This window comes from Pipra filicauda, unplaced genomic scaffold, assembly GCF_003945595.2.
Source record: "Pipra filicauda isolate LSUMZ 115617 unplaced genomic scaffold, ASM394559v2 scaffold316_size853178_pilon, whole genome shotgun sequence".
In the NCBI taxonomy this organism is placed as follows: domain Eukaryota; kingdom Metazoa; phylum Chordata; class Aves; order Passeriformes; family Pipridae; genus Pipra; species Pipra filicauda.
In genome coordinates, this window is record NW_024104439.1 from 445,204 (window position 1) to 469,097 (window position 23,894).

At 36.9% G+C, this 23,894-nt stretch overlaps 1 protein-coding gene across 5 annotated transcripts in view; it reads right to left on the bottom strand.

Moving 5' to 3' along the window:
• TAPT1 (transmembrane anterior posterior transformation 1) overlaps window positions 1-23,894 on the bottom strand; it is a 51,454-nt gene that overhangs the window by 27,161 nt on the left and 399 nt on the right. Inside the window, exons 1-5 of one of the 5 annotated variants that reach the window (XM_039383573.1) lie at window positions 23,453-23,522; window positions 19,338-19,468; window positions 15,036-15,154; window positions 10,263-10,286; window positions 1,029-1,191 (exon numbers count right to left, since the gene is read on the bottom strand). In XM_039383573.1, the coding sequence (XP_039239507.1) occupies window positions 1,029-1,191; window positions 10,263-10,286; window positions 15,036-15,154; window positions 19,338-19,364 (333 nt within the window). In that variant the 5' untranslated portion in view covers window positions 19,365-19,468; window positions 23,453-23,522. Of the gene's footprint in view, window positions 1-1,028; window positions 1,192-10,262; window positions 10,287-10,942; window positions 11,010-15,035; window positions 15,155-19,332; window positions 19,469-23,452; window positions 23,523-23,894 lie in introns of those variants that run through there. The other 4 variants (XM_027729433.2, XM_027729431.2, XM_027729434.2 and 1 more) reach the window with 4 other exon arrangements.

A 23,894-nucleotide genomic window follows, 5' to 3' on the forward strand; every position in this document is an offset into this window, starting at 1 on the left:
TTTCAGCAAATCTAAAATCAAAGGAAAATAAAAACCTATGAATAAACAACTGAGGTGGCTTGTATGATATTTATTTCACTTATGGTAACAAAGTGTTTTATTTATGCAATATTTTCGTATTTTATGAAGAAAGAACAAGTGTTTTTAGATAACATATTGAGATTTAGCAGAGTGTAACCCTATTTTAACAGTCTTCAAACAAAGGTACAACAGATGTTCAAACAAGGATTAATGTCATTCAGAGATCCCAGAATCCTAGTAGAGTAACTTTTGTGTACAAAGCCTTGAGTGAGTCCTTTTTAAGAGGTTGTATTCCTACTGTGTTCTATATTTGCAGGATGGAGATAAGATTGTAGCTATGAGAACATTATTTACTTTGTGAATCATTGATCATAGAAGTGCAATTAAAAATCTCATGCTTTACATTAATAATTAAGCAGAAACTATTTTTTCACCAGAATTTCTCTTTATCTTGCCTCCTGAAAGAGAATTTCCTTTTCTTGTGTCACTACATTCATTCAACTTATTGCTTATGTACTCAGGCTTAAGTCGGCTAGCCAGGACTCAGACAGGTTAAGCAGTAACATGTGTCCTTGCATACAATGAAAGCTGTATTTCCATAATGATGGATAAAAACCCAAATTCCATGTTTTCTACTATCTTCCTTCTCTGCTCTCTCTCTCGGGATCTTATCACTATTTCAAATCAACAGTTTCTACTTTGCTCAGTGAGTTCAAAACCTCATTCATTATCTTGCATTTCCTAAGACACATCTTTCATTTCCATTTCTCAAGTTTCATGCTGTGGAATTGATTAACAAGCTCCAGAAAGTAGGCAATTGGAAACAGATTCTAAAAACTTATTTTTCACAAACCTGCCTGTTTCACTGCATCTAGGCTTATTATCATGGGTATGTGCACATTTGTGAGAATACCAGATATGCCACATTCTAAGGACCAACACCGTAACACAACATTTTAGATAGTCTGAAAAAGGCATGCTTCATATTCTGATACCAACATTCTTACCTCAAGCATGTTATAGATGATGTAGAGCTTTATGACAGACTGTCCCCTTATCAGATGATACATCATAGAGTAGTCAACATAGTGCATCATGAAGTAGCAGATGACCAATATAACTCCTTTGAGAATGTCACATACCTGAGCAGGTTGTAGCAAACGTCTATCACTGAAATACAAAGGGCAAAAAGTTCCACTAAATGTCATGTACCCACAAAATACAAGTGTTACCAAGTCAACAGGAATTTACAGAAGCCATTAATCAAGGATATATTTTAATGTGGTTTATTACTGCCCCTTCCTCTGACCCTCACTTCAACTCCATGACCATGATACACATTTATAGACCACAATCATGAACAGGATCACATTCTCTTATCTGCCACAACCCTTTAGTTAAAACAGTGTATTTATTAAGAGCTCCCGGTTATTAACAACCTTCTGCATGCATGCCCTTTGGTTTCTCATTTACCTTCCCTCTTCCAGCCAATCATAATTATGATTTTGACTTCCTCAGTTACAGAAGCTGTATTTGCTATGACCAAAAAGAAATAAAGTCGTCATCTTCAATTTCAGTCTAATGAACCAGATGCTGAGGAGTAGGTTGTAAACATAATTCTGTATCTTCAAACTCTAAGCTCTGCAGCAGTAAATGCAAACAATTTGACATCAGAGCTTGAGGTTGGTCATGAACCACTGCAGAAGTTTTCTATCCACAGTCCCAAGAGTAACCCAGGAGACTAAAGGAATCATTACACAATTTCTTCCTATAAACTAGAATTAGAGGAAGAAAATAGCTTTACCTCAATTGTCCCAACAGTAGCCATACACATAATGAAATTGCAAGGCAGTATTTACTTGTCTATTTACTTAGTTTAGTATGAACAGGATGCAAAGCAGTTAAAAAGCCTTCAAATGAAATCAAAAAGTTGACAATTAAATATAAAAAAATGGAGGAAATAATTTCTATTATATATATTCTTTATATACCCTGAAAGGCTTTTACAGAAGTTAATGTTTCATAAAAGTTGGAACCAATTAGCAGAATGCAAGTTACGAATTTTCAATTTCTGTATTCTTAAATCAGTAGGTTATCCAGAAATTAGACAGTGTTCTCATAAACTGATAAGATGTTTAGAAAAAAAAAGTAGAGTTAATTTGTAAGAATTTACACTACTTATAAAAAAAACCCATCCAAACAGTTACTTATGACTTCTGGGAGTCAAGACATTCTACAGACCCTGGGGACAAGACAAAAATCCCTGCTACTTCACTCTTTTTATTTAAATATATTATCAGAGCTGGAGTGTTATACTTAGTGTTTCTTTGTTGTCTTCCATTCAAAGAAAAATGCCCTGAAGACATTTTTGCATTACATTGCTATTATATTATTATATAGGCAAATAGATCATGTGTTTGCTAGGAGTATGAGCAAGAAAGTTTCCAGAACTCTCAGATTTACAGTATTAGACTCTGAACAAGGAGCAACTGCTCCTTTCACTTTTTACTGCATAAACTGTATTAAAATTAATTATATTCTGAATAATAGAATTCAACCTGGTCCAGCGTACGAGAACTGCTTAGAGTGGCTTTCTCTCCGTAAGAGACACTTTCCTGCTTTCAGAAGTCATCCAGTAACAATATCCACACCACTTATTTCAGACAAAGTCCTTGAGAAAAAGCCTCAGTGAACCTTCTTCCTTTCCCCACCCTCCAAACTGAGTTTTAACTGAAAATACTAATTAAAAAACTTACAGAAAACTGAAAGTGTATGTTTTGCCCACTGCTTGAAAACCTATGACTACGTCTTTGCATGACACACCTCCCCCCAAAAATGCACCCCAACCTGCAAAATCACATTTTGAAAATTTACTGCCTTATTTAACTACATCTGACTTAAATGGTCATACTTATTAAAATATAATAGCATATATTGAAATGTGTATGACATTTAAGCAAGCTCATGATTATGATTACCATTCATATGCTGAGTAACACAGCATGTTCCTTTTTCTCCAAACTACTTGCATTTTGAAAGTGTACTCAGTCATTTCAGTACAAGTCTACAGACAACACTCAAACTCTGCAACATAGACTGGGATAAAGTGGTAAAGGTACTCCTACTCCACCACAGAATCAGAATTTGTTACTTAGAAAATTAGCATCCTCATACTTCCCAGCCAACAATTTCTTTATCACTAGAGAAGCAGTGAGCAGTACCTGGTAGAGTACACCTGACTAGCAAAAGAGACACTCACTTCAAAAGCCTATATTTTAAAAGCTTGGCAAGGTACCAATTTCAGTGATAGGATGGTGTCTTACTGAAATGCACCAGTAAGGAGAATCTGTTTATGAATCTTCTGAAGCAGTCAGAAAGATTCTCACGGGAAAATGCTTTGATGTCCACAAATCAATACAGACTGAAAATATCATGTCAAAGGTTTTCTGGCTTACAAGTAACATCAAAGATGCTCAACCACCACTACAGTCACGAGTCACAGATGTTCTGTGCTCTATCACTCTTCTGCTTGTGTCGATTTTCATCTGTATGACTACACTCACTCAAGTGAAACCAATTCAGGAGAAGCCAATGTAAATGCAGACAGTAACCATCACAGGGGAATGCAAACTCTGAAAACAGACTACATACAGTCAAGAGCACAGCTGCTCTTCTAAAGGTGGTCTCAACTCTGCAGGCTAACACTGTATGAAGTTCCATACAAACTTGCACACAGCATCATCTACACTGGAAAGATTCGATTCAAAGGTTGCCCTAAAGAGGCAGTTCAACTACTCTTGATTGCTGATGCCTTACAGGAATTAAACTTGTAGAACAGATTACATTCAAATAACATTTTTAGAGAATTTTAGAATCATTTAGGTTGGAAAAGACCTTTCAGTTAATCAAGTCCAACTATTAACTGCCAAGTCCACCACTAAATCATGGTCAACACATCTTTTAAATACCTCTAGAGACTGTGATTCCACCACTTCCCTGAGCAGCCTGTTCCAATGCTTGACAACTCTTTTGGTGAAGAAATTTTTCCTAATATCTGATCTACATGACCTCTGGCACAACTTGCAGTCTTCTTGTCCTAACTCTCAGAGTGACTTGGATTTAACTTCTCAGTAGTGTGTATGTCTAGGAAAAAAAACTGCAGTAAACAATTTTTTTTCTGACAATTTAATTAAAAATACAATCTGTTAATGTTCTATTCAAAGTCGTACATAACTTCTTGTGCTTCTCATCCACACGGTCCAACATTAATGCTGTGACAATTTCTTCAAAACACAGTAGTCCTGGTATTGGCTGGGACAGAGTGCCTTTTCTTCTTAGTAGTTGGTACAGTGCTGTGTTTTTTGGATTTAGTATGAGAATAATGTTGATAACACACTGATCTTTTGGTTGTTGCTAAGAAGTGTTTACCCTGAGTCCAGGACTCCTCAGTGACTCATGCTCTGCTAGTGAGGAGCTGTACAGAAAGCTGGGATGGAGCACAGCCAGAACAGGATGTCCCAAACTGGCCAAAGGGATATTCCACACCACAGAGCATCACAGCCAGTATATAAACTGAGTGAGTTACCAGAAGGGGACCCACTGCTGTTCAGGGACTGGTTGGTACCAGTCAGAGACTGATGGGCAACTGTGTTGCGTATCACCTGTTTCTTTTAGGTTCTGTTGCTCTCTTTCCCTCTTCTTATCATTACAATTATTATTACCAGCATAATAATTAGTATTATTATTAGCATATTTTGTTTCAATTATTAAATTGTTCTTATCTCAACCCACGAGGTTTACCTTTTCTTTCCAATTCTCCTCCCCACGGGTGGGGGATGGAGTGAGTGAGTGGCTGTGTGTTACTTAGTTGCCGGCTGGGATTAAACCACAACATCTCAGTCACAAAAATATCCTCACTGTTTCAAACTTCCTCTGTTTGATGACAGAAGAGCTGTCAGCATCTCTACCCCCTAGTCAGCACAAGAGATTACTGCAAAGGCTGACTACAGAAAACTGCCTTCTAGAAAGTGAGAAGAGTAAGAAGATTCTAGCATTTAAAATATATTTCAGTGTTCTTTCGTTGCACAATAAGAAAGACCCCTTCATATTGACTAGACAAGTAATCTATGGTGTACAACTAACATGCTTCTGACTGAGATTAACTATGTCTACTGTATAAGTCCACAGAAGCATTTTTATCGGAGCAGAATCCTTTTGCACTCTGGTTAATAACAATTACAAAAGGATTTTGAGGTGTGGTTCTGAATATAATACGGAATAGGGATAATTATTTCCTACAAAGACAAGAAAATCAAATAAATTAATAAAGTCTAATAATTTGTCACCTTTCAGCAAATATACAGAACTGACTGCAAAGCCTGCAGTTATGAAATGATATAGTCAGTGTTCATTGAGAACTGAATGTTGCAGTTTTTCTATATGATCAGGCTCACATTGGTCCAATCTGTATTTGTTACGAATCATTCCTATCCTTTGCATTAAGCTATTTAATACATATAAACACACACAGGCTGATATGATTTTATGCCTGTCATAACGTCCTAGCCCACCCATTTCACATGCTATATTTTCTGCATTCATTTTTTTCAATATGTTTCTATTTATTGTCTTTAGTACCAACTCAGTACCAACACCGAAAAGTACTTTCAGAACATCTTAAGCACTAATTAATCAGACTTCATGATTAATATAACACACAAATTCATACTGCTGCAGTCATCCACACCATGAGTACTACAGAATCTCAAAGAAACAAAGATAAAAGCTGCTAGTGGCAGCTACACAAAGGCCAAAAAACAAACAAGAAAAATACAGCATAGTGCTGATAATTTTAATATCTCACCTGAAAGTAGGAACCCAAGTTGTAAGAATCAGCCATTACTTAGCTACTGTGATAACTCAGAGCAGGATACTGTACAACCTTATAAGTCATGCTCTCTGAGATGCTCTTAACAGAATTTTACAAGTGGTTTCATTATTCTAAGTCTCAGGTTTCCACATTAACTGTATAGCACAGACTATCAACAAATCAAATTTTAAAACTTCCTCAAACAGCAAAGTACCTTAATACTAAAGAGTAAGGCTTATGCATTCTATTGCCCACTACATAAAATCTTATATTGCTACACTATTGCTACCACTGAATACCCCAAACTTTTAAACATGAGATGCTCTTTCAATCTGCTGAATTCAGAGTGAAAATCCAAGCATTTCTCTACAGATAAACTCTCTTGCACTGTAATGTTAACTAGCAATACAGAAAAAAAAACACACAGAGACTTCAATGTTCTATGGCATGTACTTAACAAGATGTGGAAACTCCTCAGCCTTTGGGTACATTTATCATTACATCTACTAATTGACAGAAAATCTCCTACAAAACAAAGCCTTACATCTCAAAATCATACAAACACAGAAATGCATGCTTAAGGGCATATACAAGCTTATTATTCATTTTAACATAAGAAAGTTATGTGCAAGCCATACTACTATACCTCCCCATTCCACCACAGCATGTTTCTGTTTCAGCCCAGTCATTTAACAAAAGGAGAAGTGTGCCAAGCTGAGCACTTATCATACAGTGTTTAAAGCAGTTAAAAGTCAAATTATGGCAAAGTTTATACAATGCACTGACTGACTGTAGTGGTTTGAACCTTGTTTTCCCCAGGGGCTAAGAGAAGTGGTAGACCCCAAGGGGTGGAAACCCCTGGAAGTTTTGAAGTTCTGCCCAATGGGCGCTCCTGCAGAAATGTAAACATACCACAACCAGACCGGAAAAGAAGAGTTGTAGTTGGGTTGTTGTAGGAGAGGTGGTCATGTTGTAGAGCCACGAGGTAGGGGCTCTGAGCCCCTTGGGGCCTCTGGCCCCCCTCCCAGCCCCTGGCTGGGGGCTGCAGGGACCTGGAACAGCATAAAGCTGGGCTAGGTGTCTGTAGTTATGCCGGGAGATGTTTTCTCCATGGGCACAGAGCAGCAGCCGACGCTGACCAGAGAAACGGTGGCAGAGAGCCAGAGATAAGAACCTGAACTGAAGAAGCAGCAGAAGCAACATGCAGCACTGCAGAGGAGACTCCTGGAAGGAGAGTAGGAAAGGAGAGCCAGCAGCTGAGAGCTACAGAGTTCTTGGGGTAAGACTGATACCAGATCCCCAAAACTCCTTTGAGACCTCCTGGAAGGAGGAAGATTGGACTCTTACTTGAAAGAGCCTTGAAGTGCGACATGCACTGTAGAAAGGAGCTAGAGAGCTCCGAGAGGAATGCAGGGGGAGTTGACCTTGGCTCTCCCCCCCCTTGCACTGCTGCCACGGTGGCAGCCTGAGAGACAGGGCACAGAGGCCCTGCAAGAGATACCAGACCGTCACGAAGACCCCCCTGTGTCTTCGTGATATGATGTGGTGAAACGACCTTGTCTGGGGTTACGAAGCCACGGAAGACCCCTCGGTTGTGAGGCGATGGGGCCGAGAGAGAGGCTTGGATTCTCCCTCGTGGTGCTGGCAGAAAGCCAGCTATCAGCTGCTGCATGCATGAGAAGAAGAAACCTGCTGCCTTAGAAGATGCTGCCTGGAAGGGATCTGTCCTTCTTTCCCTCCTGGACTTTTATTTGGGGGGAAGAGATCTGATCCATTGTAAATACATATGTCATGGTAGAGATAGTTTGTGATCGTGTGTATAATGTGATATGGTATTTATTTGTACAGTCATTGTAATATATTCCCTTTTCCCCACTTTGAGTCTGGTGTGTTTTGTCTGGAAAAACCCATCTCACATTAGGTTGAGATGTGGGAGGGGGAATGGAGCTAGGGAATTGGATGTTGGGGCTATCTCAAACCATGACACTGACATCAACCAAGAACTAGAAATTTAGAAAAATCGGTCTGTTACAGAAAAAAATTACTTTTTACAATATACTAAAAATCAAGGTTTAATACTCATACTTCAAACTTTCCAGTTTATGGTTTGTTCACCTTGAGACACATTTAGAAAGTGTGAATCCATGTCTTTCCCCTGTTCTGAAAACCACTGGATCTATGCATGTCCCCCTGCTTTATAAAGCTAAAAGCAAGCAACTTTCCTTATAACTAGTTAGGAAGCATTACTTTGCTATTCTATAAAATTAATTAAAATGCTATCACATTAGAATGCTACCAAATATCCTAGCTACCCACAGATTTCTTTTACAAATTTTAAGAACAACAACAACAGCACCAAAAAAACCTACTTTTTTTCATGATTTGCGATACTTGTAAAAAATCCACTTTTTTACAAATACAGCCAAACTCATATCAAGACATACATAAAACAGCTACCCAGAGAAGAAAAATCTGGTGTGGAAAACAAGTGTTCCTTGTAAGCAAACTCACTAGATAAAGTGAAAGTTTAAGGAACTAGTTACCTGTCTGTAATTTTCAAGGTCTGTCTATTTAGTATCATACTCAAAATGCCATGATCTTCATCTTACATAGTAATAAGAGTTTTGTCTCCATCTACTGGTTGAGAACCATTAAGTTCAATCATCCACATGCTCTATGACTACACAGATGGTAATACCACTGGATCTGTAACGTTTGCTACCGAACAGCACGATGGATTTCACAGTACTTTACTAAAGAAGCAAAATGGCTCAAGGCTTTCAGTGTATTGTTATCTACCCCATCAAGCCGTTTTTTGTTCCAACAGCTGTACAACTGAAGTTACTTAGCATTCAGCAGAACATTATTAGGAAAAAAATCACAGTTTACCAATATTTATCTTTAATATGTTAAAAATCACAACTAGCTAATGCACAAGTTTAAGTGAGTGATTTCTGAAAAAAACAAGACCGTGTGTTAAGTATTTTAACAAGCCTTGCTTATTGAATTTAAAGTTGTTAAACCATTTGGAACATGAAATGCACCCTGGACAAGGAGAAATTTGTTCTTGCTGTATAAAAAAACCTCCTCCCTACAGTTGTTTCTCGTATGCTTTTCAGCAACTGTCACTGCACAATGAACAATGTTTTCACTATATTGTGCAATCTGCAGACAAGTACACTTGTCCGAGCACTTAGTTACTTTAGCATCCAACCCATATGCACTCTGAATATATTATTATAAACTTAACTATGCACAGACTGTCATATGATGTCATACGACTTCTTAATTTTTGTCTTTCAGGCTTCCTGGTGCTCCTCAATTCTTTACTAGTCTGATGATATATGGTTTTCCAGTCACCTTAGGGTTGTTTGCATTTTGGTTGTTGTGCTGGTTTTTTTTTAAACCAACAGGTATTCGAGACATTTTTCTTGTTTAACTGAACAGTTAATTGCATTTTAAATGGTTCTTTTCTTTTAGTCTGCTTAGTCTCATCCAAATAATTCAGATTACTATCCTTTGAAGTTAACACAGACAAAATTTCCAATACTGATGTCATAGATACAGTAATTTAAGATATGAATACGGTAACACTGTAATAATGCTTTAGATGGATATTTTCATATTAATAAAAAATAGACATTTACATTTATAAACTTATTATAAGAGTAATGTTTCTATAAATGTTGTTTTATTTCACGGAAAAAAACCTTTTCATTTATACAGGTTTATTGTTCTGCTAATAATGCATTGAAGAAGTCTTTTAGCACTGAGGTTACAAGTTTGAGCATGTATTTTACAGAAAACCTTTTCTAATTATATTATTTGTAGGATTTTTTTTTCTTGTAGTCTTTATCAATCTCTCAGTTCTCCAATGTATCCTTCATTAATCAACCGTGGTGTCATAAATTTCTAATCTTACATGAAGCACTAACAAAAATGATTAGATTAACACATAACAGGATATTTTCCTGTTAGCATAACTAAAGATGTCAAGGAAAATAAAAAATCCAAGCAAGTTTGTCTGAGGGGTATACTTGCCCACATAACTACACACTAAAACTTTTTAAAATGTCCAAAGTGATCCATTGGAAATATTCTACAACTATGCTCATTTGGCTTCAGAAAGAAAAGCTATTTTGATCAAATCTAATATCCAGTTTGAGGCTTTAAAAAGAGATACATCTTATAGTACCCAGGACTTCACTGTCGTAAAATTGTGATAATAAAAATATGTTCCAAATGAAGAATTCCAAGGTACTGAGAACTCAGTTTGCCAAGATTAGATGGCATTGCATTTCTTAAACAATAAAAAGCCTCTACATGCACACAACACAGCACGAGACCATGCTAAGAATGAAACAAAACCAACCTTGCTGTTAGGCCCCGATGAGAGCTGTCTCAAAATAAATTAAAAAAAAAAAACAAACAACAAGATTTCAAATAAGTGACAACTAGAATAAGCTTTCATTAGGCTTTTATTTTTTTAACAACAGAATCAACTATAACTGAAGTCAGTAAACAAACTGCTAAAGTGCTGCATTTTATTATGCACAGAATCATCTTCAAGTCTAATACTACGACACCTGGCAATGAACTCTCAGGACTCCCCAGAATTTAGGTTAAGCATTACAAAAAAATACCTGCTTGAAGTACACACAAAAATAAAGCTATGAACCTGACTGAAGCAGTACTTAGAACAAACATCAAAAACCTTAAGGCACTATAAACTAAAGTACAGCAGGGGCTATAGTTTTTCCAGCATATCCTATTTTAAAATGGGCCAAACTGGTCCGTGGGCACTTTAAGCAAAAATGTTTTAAATCTAACATCACAACTTCCACAGTGATGCAAGTTACATATGAAAATATACCTACTACAAACAGCACTGAATCAATTTTGTGTGTTGGTTATTAAAACTAAGTGTTGCTTTCTCCTTTGAAGTACATTGATTAATTTAGCTATTTGTAACCAGTCTTTTTACTGATTACATGTAGATGTGTGAATTTGGCTGACAGCACAGAAGGAAAAAGAAAATCAGGATTTACTCACCAAGGAGGAATCCCTGTGACACCACATTCCATCCTATAAAGGAAGTGAAAGTGCTCTTCCCTTCGGTCTGATTTACAAGAAAGAAAGAAAGAGAAGGTTGTAATGTTGCTACACTATGCACTGCTATGGAGAGGAGAAAGGACTACTTGGTCTGAGAGTACACTACCGAAAATAATGAATGCACCTTCCTTTTTTGATTGGTAGAAAACTACACATTTTGGTGGGCAGGTGCACTACTTTCTCAGTGAACTTAAGGTGACCATTATAGTCCTTCACAAAAAAAAAAAAAAATTAGGCTTGGGAATAAGTGTGCAACAGAGGTTCAAATCTATTTAATAATCTGACAATATGAACAAAGAAATAATGTCCTAATAAGAATGCCAGTGTGTTTTATTTTTTTTTTTGAGATGCTTTCTTTCTTGAAATAATGCTGTTCTATTTATTTCCTACTGAAAAATGTAAATCTGTGAATTCTTAGGAGGGCAATGGGAATTTTAAGAGTTACATAGAATACAGTTGAAGTTAATGATGCTATTGCTGACAGGACCTAAATTAATTTATTTCAGAGAGCAGAGTAAAAGCAAAATGCAGAACATGTATTTATAAACTATATCTACTTCCACGTGGAAGAAGTGTGAAGGTCTTGTCATTCAATCTTCACATATAAAAAAATCTTCTACTGTACTTTCTTGAGAAAACTAGAATTTGGAGGAGAAAAAAGTCTCACTTTCCCTATCAAGTCCTTACTTGCTTTGCGGAGATAATGTAAAATGCCTTCAGGGATAATTAAATTGGGAGTCCCATCAGAGTTTCACTAATATACAATTTTAGCTTTCATATCATGGTGTTTTACAAATAATATAGAAGAGCTTTTCCATATTCCCATATGACTTTTTATTGATGTGCAACATATTTTCAACAAAAATTAGTTAGCTCTATGAAAGTTTCAAAACAAGCAGCAATATTATTCTACCCAGAATCTCTGGGTCTGAGGTATTAAAAAAAAAAATAAATCAGCATTTAAAAGGAAACTGTACCTTTCAGCCACAAACAGAGTTATTTTTAGGAACCTGTCACCAAGGACTGTAATTAGGAAGACAATTCCACCAGGTCCACTTCTCTCTCTACCTCAGATTGGTTGTTAAAGCTAAGTATGTGTTTTTATGTTGTCAAAGAATATTTTAATAAAATGAGAGTAGTTTACAAGATTAAAGAGAGTAATTTAGGAAAATTCATGACTCAAAAGAAAATACAGTAAAACTGATTTTTTTTATTTCAGAAGATGTAATTTAATTTTGTGAAGTGTTTGTTAATTTTTTAAGAGCACAAGCACAGAAACAATGAAGTTGCACCTGCCAAAACTACCACAACGTGATGATTCAGCCTCTGCCAGTTTGATCACAGTGATTTAACCGGCAGTTTAGTTCACTTAATGATAGAATCTTGGATTCTTCTGACTGAAGAAGTTTTAGAGTCTTGCTGAAAACCAGCTTATTTAGCACCAATATAGCTCTCACAAAACCACCAAACTAAATCTGCTCAAAAGGAAAGATCAAGTGATGAGGAATAACAAAAGTCAAACTGAAGCGCTTACACTGTCCAGGCAGAAAAAGGAAACCACTTTCTTTAAGATACATTACTCTGTTTCCTTTCAGAACTCTGTAAAATGGAATATTAAAACCCGTGGAAGAGGCTATTAAGCATGCCCCATCCACTTAAGCACTGTGCACAATATAACACAGACAGGAATTAGCCCATTTACATAGAATGTGGGTTTATTGTTTTATAGAAATAATGGGTAACAATCTTTTTCTACACTGAAAAGAGCAGATAGAATTATGAGGAAATAAATGAACTGAAGAGTAAACTGAAAGGGAGACAGAACACTCACTGCTCAATTATTTCACTGAGATGTTGAGAAAAAAGTCAAGATGAAGGGAGGAGCACTTTTATTTACTACACAGAATGGAATATGATGTGGCAGGTTCAAATAACAACTAGTCAACATTTATTTGATATTTGTGAGAAAGAGCAAGCTAAACAGCCACCTGCTTTGTAAGTACCTTTTGCAATTACAAATGTGCTTTACCTATTGAACTTGTCTGTTACAAACAAATAGAAATGTATTTCCTAAGCTAGAAGAAAATCACAAATATTTTTCGCCATAATAAATCACATAGCATAACCAGAAAAACAACAACAAAAAAAAACCAAAATCAAAGTGCAGGCTCTGAATATTTGGAAGTAAGTACATCTGAAAAAGTTCCATTAGATATCACAGACGTGAATTCTAAATCTTTCAGTAAAAAGCCACCAACGTTAGAACATGAATGAATTAGACAAAGCCTCAAGTACTGAACAAGTAAAGAGATTCTAGGGATCTAAATTCCAAACACATTGGAGGAAACTGTGACAAAAGAAATCGCTCCAGCAGTTGTTACAAAAACAAAGCCTTCTTCACTCAAGATCATCTCATTTTCACTGCATCTTACCTGGTAACACTTTCAAGTTAACACAGGCAAGTTAAATAGATTAAACTGGATTCTACCCTGCCTCATAGACTAAAAATCCTGTCAAGCAAGCAGACTAAGTTTTAACACTGCAGGTTCCTGTACCTACATATACACACATCACGTATGTGTGAGTGCGTGCGGTGTTTTCAACGTCATTTGCTTCAGGATATTGAACAACCACCAAAAGCAGCAACTGGTCTTTCAAATTTTTAATCATAATTTCAGAAGGGCAGAAAACTTCTTTGTCAAAAGCAAAACTGAGTTTATAGACAAGGAAAAACATTCTTGAACAAAAAAAAAGTAGTAAGATCAAAATGACACATTAAAATCCGCTACATTTACCTGAATTTTAACATTTTAGCAATACCATCCATATGGATATCTAAAAATAGGCACATAATTTGACTTGTCATCAGGTTAAAACCAAATAGCTGTCACTTTTTAACACAACTAAGAAAAATCTTTTGATCTAATCAAAGTCTGAGACGGCTCAAAAATAACAGCACAATAAAACATTAGAGACTGCCACCTAGTGCCTATGTTAAGCATCGCTAAAATACAAACATTTCAACTTTAGACTATACTTTAAAATATAATTTCTTGTGCAACTAGACTAGCATTTGCTCTAATAAGAACATACATTTGTAAACTATGCATCTAAAAGCCCTTCACATATAAAAGACAATATTAATAACACTAATTCAAGCAACTCAGTTAAAAAAAAAATAAAAAATCTGTAACCATAAATCAAGTTTTGGGAAACCTGGAATAAAAACCCTGAAGTCTTTCTTCATTCAGGAAAAAAATTACAACACTAATACAAATGCTCTTTTTCTTTTGAGCTGCACTTAAGGCTTACAAAATCAGCTTTACTGTAAAGTAGCAAATTTTATGAAGGAAATTAATTCTATCCAATTTTTTATGCCTATGCCAGAAAGGCAAACTAAAAATCCTATGTATTAGCAACTTCTTCTTAGTATTGATCTGAACAGGAAAGCAAGGAGTTAAGATCTAAAAGTTCTTAATATTCTGATTAGTTTTCCTCTCTAAGAGTTACTCTCCAAGATTCTTCAAAGGAAAGAAAAGAATACATTTTATTCAGGGATCCTTTTGGCAAAGTTTACCATGAAAATAAGGAAAATTTTTATTGTTAACAAACAAACAAACAAAACCACCAAAACCCTTCTGTTTAATATCAAAAAGTCTATCAAAAGACATGGGCCAAGTCAGTCAGCCTTAGAAATTTTGAAACAGTGTTCAAATAGATGTTAGATAAAAGAACAAAACTGTAAGGTAAGGTTACATCTCTGTCCTTTACTAACCTGAATATGCCTAAGTGGTGCTGTTATCAAACTGCTGTGTCTGAAGGAAGCAATGATGACAGTTAGTGACTGGTGGCAAAGCTTAAAAGTCCCATACACACACCTTTGCTTTGGCTAGTTTAGACCAAAACTTCTATTTTACAGTGGAAGAAGTCATCAGTAGTTCAAAAGGTACAGAAAGGCAATAAAATGAAGCACACACATAAATGGAGAAATATTATTTAAGGGTATCAACACCTTTCTCTTAAATCAACTTACCGTAAGCCATAGCATGGCAAAGTGATGAACCGGAACATTGCCAGAAAGACTCTCAAAGGAAGCAGGGTGAATACATAGAGAAAAGCATCCAGGCACAAAAAGATTCCAAAAAACATCAACTAAATTACAAAAATAAAACAGAATTATGTTAGTAGTTTATAAAGGGTTACAAAAGTTCGTAAAGAATTATTTTATGAAAAATACAATTGCGCAAGGCTAATTTACCAAATAAGCACAATACTCTCACTTGCTCAATCAGCTGAACTGTAACAAAAATTAACATGCTATGCACTTTGAAGACTATTCAGCAAAAATTCTGCACCACAAGGTCCAAGCAGCAAAGGCTTTTGCAGACTTTCACAGCTCACCGAACTCAGTCTTTATTTAATGGATGAACTGCACTTGGATATAACTGTAGCTCATTTTCCAGTGGTGACTTTCCTCTAAGGTTACAAAAATTCATGTTTTAACCTTAGAGGAAAAAAGCTGTGTGTAAATGTGCACAGTCAGTTTTCAGTATTACCCCCCCTCCATTTTTTTATTACCTGGTAAATTTTCTACTGCATAGCTAATTACAGTTTGGTAGATCTCTTTCACGGCATATTCATCTTTTTCATATAAGAATATAAACTATGAAGAGGTAAATTTCCCATTGCCCTCTGTTTAAGTGCTTTATCCTTAAATTTACAGAAACAGTTAAAGCCATTTCACTACAGCCCTAAGCCAAGCAACTCTACGATAATTAAACTAGACATAAACTCTACAAATTGAAAGCTCTTGTATACCAGGCTCTTTTCACATGACATTTCTTCTTCATCTGATCTTCGGATGATTCTATGAGTCTACCTGAATGGGATTCTAGGCACATGCCTTTATACTTCTGTCAGACCAGGAGCTATATTTTTTCTTTCAAGGATAATCATGTAAAAAAGCAAGCTTATCTTACTGCACAATTAAGACTAGTAACATCTAAGCAGGCCTAATGTCCATGACAGATATGCATTTACAGTGGAAGTTGTATGTACTGCTGATGAGAAAGGAAGACACTGGGGTAGTGGGGTGTGTATAAACCAAAGTACAAGTAAATTACTTTTATCTCCCATAAGCCTTTCAAAATACCTTCTTTGTGCAACAGCCACATCAGTGTCCAAGGAGCTACATATCACTGATGTGTGCCCTTCTCTCACTCTTACTCCTTGTGCATCCTTATAACTTTGACAGCAATCCTACGGACTGCACTCCACTGCATCTATCTGTAAGCCGCGTTAAGAGGACTGGCTTGGGCACAACAGCACTGTGCCTAAGTTGTTACCTTCCCTTATAATATTATTTCAACTAATTCTGCAGTGGCAGAATATTTCAATACCATCATGATATTAAGGTCTCTTCCCTGACATTCACTCATTTGCCTCTAATACCATATTCTAAAATTTCAGCAGAGAGTTATCATTTAAAGTTATCAGGAGCAGCGTTACATGAATGGTGGATAAATGTATGCAGTGCATTAATATGCTATTAAGCAACCTATTTCTTTGCTAACTTTTAAACCAGGTGCTGAATTTTCAAGCACTGGGGATGACAGAGCTGAACACTTACCTTTTTTTTTTTTTTAACTCCTTAACCCAAGCAAAATAGAAAGATAGCCTGTCATTTTGCCTCTCTGTTCTTTGAGGACATTTTTATAATCTCGAAAATAACACTGCATTTTCTTTTAGATTTAGACAGACTTCTTCTCTGCCTGAGTGTAATGATGGTTTTTCACATTCTGTAAGCTTGTGTTAATATTTGCAATTGTTGTTTAATGTCCTTTTTTTTCTAATTTTTTACTACAATGCACTTGCACATTTACATGCATCCATTTAAATATAATCAGTACCGAACCTCCCAAATTTTCTGTAAACATTATTTTTGCTGCTACATTCCAGATACTGAGGAACTAACAGAAAAGCTTACAGAGCTTTTCCATTATCATAACTATAACTTAGAAAAAGAGTACAGTTTAATTTTGAGATCAACTAACAAGTCTTCCCTTAAGATGGCAGGAAGAGAGACCACCTTTTCATTTAGTATAAATACCCTACTACAAGGAAAAGTTTCCACTGAAATTGCACAAAAAGCTTGAGTGGAAGTAGCACTTATACTGTACATTATCTAGCTTCCCCAAATAAAAAAGGGCAGTCAGAACAACAAACACAAAAATACTGCCCTTTTAACATCACACCCCACTCTAAACTCTGGGAATGTAATAAGTGCATGTTAAATAATATCTCCCAATATTAGGCTTTGATAAATTTACTCCAGTTTATTCTCACTATCTGATTATAATTTTCATTCTTATTTTGTAATTATACTACTAGGTAGAAAAAGCCATTAAGAAAATTCTTCTGTTCCTTTCCTAGTGTCTTACATGTCTTATTTCAAGTAAACAGACTTTTGTATCACATAGGCAAGCGGTTCCTGCAACAGGTGATGATCTGTACACTATTTAGCTTTCTTTCTAGATGCTCATCATCATATTTTTTTTTAATGAGGAAGATTCAATTTGACATAGCTAGTATGGATACTAAACTGGACTAAGCCAATGCAAAGAACTAACAAATTTGTTTCATAATCTCCCTTTAAGAAGATAATTATCACTTTTTAAATCTGTTTATTATTCAGTTTCATAATATTTCATATTCAAAGTACAGACTGAAGTTTGATGGGGTTTGCATGGTAAATCAATTTTACTACAGCATCAATCTTATGTATAAAAAGACTGCTGGTCATTCCTTGTTCCTACACACTGAAAGTTTTATTGGAAATCTGAGGTGATGATCCTTCAGAATAATTTCTGTGCCTTGGAGACAGCATGTAAATCTATATAATTACAGTGGAGATGATGTAGAACTGCTGTATTGTTCAACTGAGTCTCTACCATAGGTGGAATATTCTACCATAAACTGGAATGGGTAAATAGTGAGGACGTGAAGACACCACCCCGGGAGAGTTCAAAGCCCATCTGCCTCTGATCCCCAGCAACCTGTTTGTTGTAGGTGACACAGCTTTAAGGAAGGGCATGGATTACATCACCTCAGAGGTCCATCCCAATCTCATTCATTCTGTGATTTTCTGCAGTAATTGACTGGGAATTTAGCTTTCTAAAACCAGGCCTTACCATGGTCCAGGGATCAATTTAATGATACTGAAGGAGGAACCAGGTGCTACTGACAAAGGGAATCCTACTCTCCCTCCTTCCTCCACTGCACTTTCATCTTTCTACCCCTACCCAAAGCTACAGAGGTCCCCTTCTGTAGGCTCTGGACTGTCAAGAATATTGGCTGAGCAAATCAGCTCAATATCCTAGCACAGAATAAACAGAGCAAGAAAAGTGAAACATTCACTGCTGAATTATGAGCTGATTTAACTCTTGGAACAGTCCAACAAGCTCATGCAAAGCAGGCAGCATGCATAAAGCAAGAGACTGAAGTGGGAGGAAGAGTGAAATAAGCCTCTTCCTTCAATGTAAGTTAAATTGATTTAGTTCTATTTGTAACTTCATCCATAGAGATTCTGGAAATTTTAGCAATCTTAATTTTAATGTTATCATTACACTGCGTCCTAGCCAAACCTTATTACCAGTGTTGCCTTACTCATTATCCTTGAGCATACTGCTGCTGCTGCCTCCCAAATCAACATGGTTATGCCAAAATAAAACTCTCCTCTACCTTACACCACTGGAATTGGCTCACTGCAGGGCCAGAATGACATCTAAGCTGATATAAAGGAGGTGGCTGGAATCCCTCAGGAAGGGCCACAGCACTGGGATAGAGAGGGAAGATGTGGTAAACAGTAGCAAGAAGCAAAATAGAAGACTATGAAAATTATGTCAAAAACCTTAGACAAACTCATCCATCACCACATTTTTATAAGACTGAAATCTTCCCATCCTCAAAGCATTAAAGACTTGGAAAAAAATCTGTACAATTTTATAATGCAAAATTACATTTTGCTACAAAAAGTTTTCTTTTAATTGACTATTCCTTTAAGCATCAGTGACATCTTTATATTTGAATTAATTTGTCATCATCTGGACTTGTCTGTCCCTGCTAATAAGCTGAGCTGCAAGCAGTAACAAGCAAACATAGGCAAAAAACCCCCTGAAACAAAAACATTTAAGTTAGTAACACTGAAAAATAATCATTATAGATATTTACATCTTTTTTTTAGTAGCAAAGGTGTTTTATAAACACATATTTCCTTAAATACTTTAATGCAACAGATTTCATCTCTAAATTGAATCAAATATTAAACATACTTCACCTTCTCCAGTTCTTTTGGTATCCGCATGCACGTGTACACTCTCTCTCTCCGCTCCGTGTATTTTGCTTCATTGTGTTCAAGGAAGTAACCTCTTGTTAGCTCAGCACTGATGAATCTCAGCAATGAAAGATCTATTCAATTCAACAAACACACAGAAGCAGAAGACACTTCAGACTTCAGGCATGATCTCCAAAGGGTGAGAAGCTGCTGTTTTTTTGTTACTTGTCTCTTGCTACATGTTTCATTTACAAGGCCTCTAACCCAGAAGGTTTCTGCTGATGGTTAAATAACTGTAGGGAAGGAGCTGTATGAGAAGTCCTATGCTCTCCCCTTCATTACCCTGTTGCCTCCCAACAAACAAAAGAAGCTACTTTTCCCAGGCAATCCTTTCCATCAGATAACCGAAAACATTACTCAAAGCTGCTACACTGAATGCAATAAACTTAATTTATTGATAGTCCTCCTAAATTTACTAAGCTCCATTTTTGACTTCTTAAAAGCTATTTTCTCTCTCAGCAACATTAGCAACCTTTTTTTTTATTACAAAGAAAAACTTTCTGTAAGATCAAAATGTTCATGGACACACGATCCCAAGTCATTCAGTACACAAACAGTACAAGCACACTGAATATTTGGAGATCAGAACAAAGTCTTGCACAATCAAAAAGCCATCAGGCACGCACAAGTTTTCTGTGTTTTAATGCCTATAGGTAAACAAGCTGAAGGCTGACTGACCTATGTTTAGCCGACTCATATGGCTTCTAAAAAAGACTTTGCACAGAGTAGTCTTGCAAAATTAATAACATGAAATTATGAAAAACATATGAAATCATAATTATGAAATTCAGGTTGTCGGCACAAAGAGGTTGAGCTTAAGATTCAACACTCACTGACGAGGTCTGACATCACCACCTCCTTGTAACACTTCAGAAGTGACAGAACACTACAATGAAGTTCAGCATCTCTGGTTATTGGTATTTAAAAATAGAAACTCTCAGTGTTCACACAACCTTGAAAAGATGTAAATGACTGATCTAGACAAACAGGTGAAAAGCTACAGAGCACCTACCATGACACAAGCACATGTTCACAAACAGTAAACTCAGATTTTAGCCAAATTCTTAGTGACTATTAGAGGTGGAAGGGACCTTGCATGGTAGAATGCTCCACATTTCTCTCAGGATGAAGAGGCTGTATAGTAGTAATAGTAAAACTGCCTAGGTAACAGCTGGTAAGAAAGGAATGCAAGTATGGACACTATGCATGAAACATTCGCCCAAAACTATCTGAGGCAATGCCTTTTCAATAGTCACCACATTGAAGATGAAGACCATTAACATAAACAGTAGCCAGAAAATTATGAAGTGTTTCAAAGCAGAGAAGGAATCAGCTTAAACACAAGTCTACAAGACACACACACACACACACACACACACACACACACACACACACACACACACACACACACACACGTGCTGAGTGTGACTAGAACTTGGGGGGATTACAAACAAGCACCTTGAAGTTTGTGGTGGTGTATTAACATTCTTTGCATGCCTGGTATTGTGATTTATCATGTTGCCTATACTGATCACAGCTATATAACTCAGTAAGCGCAGGTAAATTATGTATTGTTAATAAATCATGATTTCCTTTAAACTAAGTGAACTGAATCGTTTTTCCCCTGTATGAGCTTGTTTGGATAGTGATTTTGATGATTTATATATTACTGATCCACTTCTGTAAGGTAGGCCAACACCACTCTAAGCCTTAAAATCATTTATTTTAAAACAAACAAACCAACATGTTGTTTAATTAGTAAATAATATTTACATGTAAAGTTTCAATCAAAGTCCATTCTGTGAAATAAAGCAGAAATTCATACCATTAAATCAGTGTTCAGATCTCTTGTGAGCACTATTACTTGTAATTTTTTTTGGTTTTGCCAATTCTTCCTTGTTTAGAAACATGAAAGCAAAGAGATAACTTTAGGTGTAAACACACTGAGTAACCACTCTGTTAACTGCCTAGGTGTATTTTCTTCCACATCGGACAACTGACCTTCTCTAACTTAAAGATAATGCAACCTCAAGCAACTGAAGCTGCACAATAAATATATGCATATGGGCAACCACCATAGAGTAACTTATGGGTCCCTGTCAACTTGAGATATTCAATGATTTTAGCTAATGAGCTATTTGTTCCCACTCCTTCTTACCTCACACAAACTATTTCATAGGCCTATTACTGAAAAACAAATGATTTCAAGTTTTTGTCACCTTGCTACACTTTCATGCCCCGGATATTAAGGGATAATCATCCTCATGACTGAGGTTGATCAATACACAAGCTCCAGATTGTGACAGCAAAATAATCTCCCCAGTGACAGGAGATGCACTGGAACACAGTCACTCAGCCACCTCCTTTCTGGGCACTCACTGCTGCCCAGCATCAGCCCTAGCCCTGTGCCAGCTGTGAAAAAGATTAGTGGCTGACCCTGTAGGAAAAACACAGTAACCAAAAGAACAGCATGAGACACCGAGGCAGGACAAAGCAATAAATCATTTGAAAAATGGCTTAATTCTGCTATCAAAGCATCAGGCAACATTTGCTTTTGAAAGTAAACACTCTAACTCCTACTTCAAATTCCTTCCCTACTTCAAATTTCCCTCTTTTGTAGTCAGAAAATTTTAGACTGCAGCTCAAGTTTAATCTGTTCAGACAGCAACTCTTAATGCTTATAGTATGCTGATTTATCTCCTCACCTCAAGAGAGGAAAGCATAAGCAGCTTCAAAAACATAAAGGGCCACAAATTTCTTCAAGGTAAGAAGATAATGATTTACCTAAGTTATATTTCAATGCATAGCTACACAAAGGATAACCATTAACCAGAAATGCAGAGGAAAAGTTGTGCAAGCATGAAATGCACTGCGCTTCAATAAGTTTTTATTATATAATCATAACTTTAATCCCAAATGCAACAATTCCAGGCACTCGCTTCACTCCCATCAATACTAAATACACGCTTCTTCTGTAAACACACCAATTAATCAATGAAGAAAAAATATATTTTAAAAAGCATTTCCTTCTTCTCTAAACAACTTCTTTTTACAGTAGTAGTCCTGCTTCATCATCATGAAGAAAACTCTACTTCTATTATTTAACATATTACTACCCTTAGGTTAGTTAAGATTTTGAGTTGCTCTATCAAGAAGCCTATTCTCCCTATGTTTTCTTGCACTGAAGAGTCAGAGAGCACCAATGATTTCTAACTATTTTTAAATTTCAAATCTATTGCTGGAACATAGTTAGGTATTTTTCAGTGCCTCCAATAACAGTTCCTTTATAAAGTTATTCAGCTGTCTGTCAGGCACATCAGTATGTATCTTGATCATTCTTTTTTCACCTCAAGGCAATTCATAATACTACAATCAAGCCAATTCTTTTCTAACTATGGAAATTACATCACCATTACATTCTGTAGTGTTCGTCAACACCACAGAACTGCAGTCAATGATGCTGTATGTCCTATGACATAACACATCAGAAACAAACACAACACCCATCAAACTCAGAAGGAAAGCGTTCAATTGTTAAATTACTTTAATAAATCCTAATTATTTTCTTTTTTTTTTGCATTTGATGAAACCTGTGTTATCACACTCAAGCAACACTGAGGAAGAAAGCCTGGAAAGTTGAACACTTCAAGCACTTTCCAGATTTTTAGCAAGCCAATCAATTAAGAATATGGTGTTAATAAAGTTATTTATAACTTTACCAACATTAAATCCACCCCGATACACGAACTGACAATTTTTACAAGAATAGCAGGACTATTTTAAAAAAATTACTTGGTAGATACCCGAAATAACCAGTTCAAGTGTGAACGTACATAGAGTTGCAGACTGATAGCAAAAGCAATGACCTTTTCCCTTTTTTCCCCCTTAAAAAACCACAGTTAGTAAACTACACTTAGATTAAAAGACTTCTAACAATCTGCGTACAAGTTCAAAGCTCCAACAGCACCGCTACTGTCAGTAGTAGAGGCAAAGACCACTGTGCTCACAGCTGTGTGAACGCAACAAGAACTGGCAGGACGACGAAGCGTTTCACGTACTTCACCAAGAAAGTTGAGCGAGCCCGCAGCCTCCCGGCCGCGGCTCTCCGCTCCTGTCACACACGCTGCCAGGCAGGACCGAGCCTCACAGCCCGAGTTCCAGCTCCAGGGCACAACGCGCTCCAGGGGTGATGCCCGTGCTGCTCACAAACCTCCTGGCCATCACCATTTGAGAAGCTGCGGGACAGGGCACGGGGACCCCACTGCCAGCGCTCCCCTTCCCCAACACGCGCGGGACACACCGGCCACGCCGAGAGGCTTCTCCGCACGGACCGGGCGAGTTCGCAGGCCGAACCCACGGGCAGGGGCCGAGGGAAAGCTCCCCGCGAGCCGCCCGCCGCTCCTCGGTCCCGCCTGGTCCCGGCGCACTTTCTGAACTCGCTCGCCCAAGTTCGCACGGGCGGCGGCGGCGCCCTCAGGCACCACCCTGGCACCGGCCCCT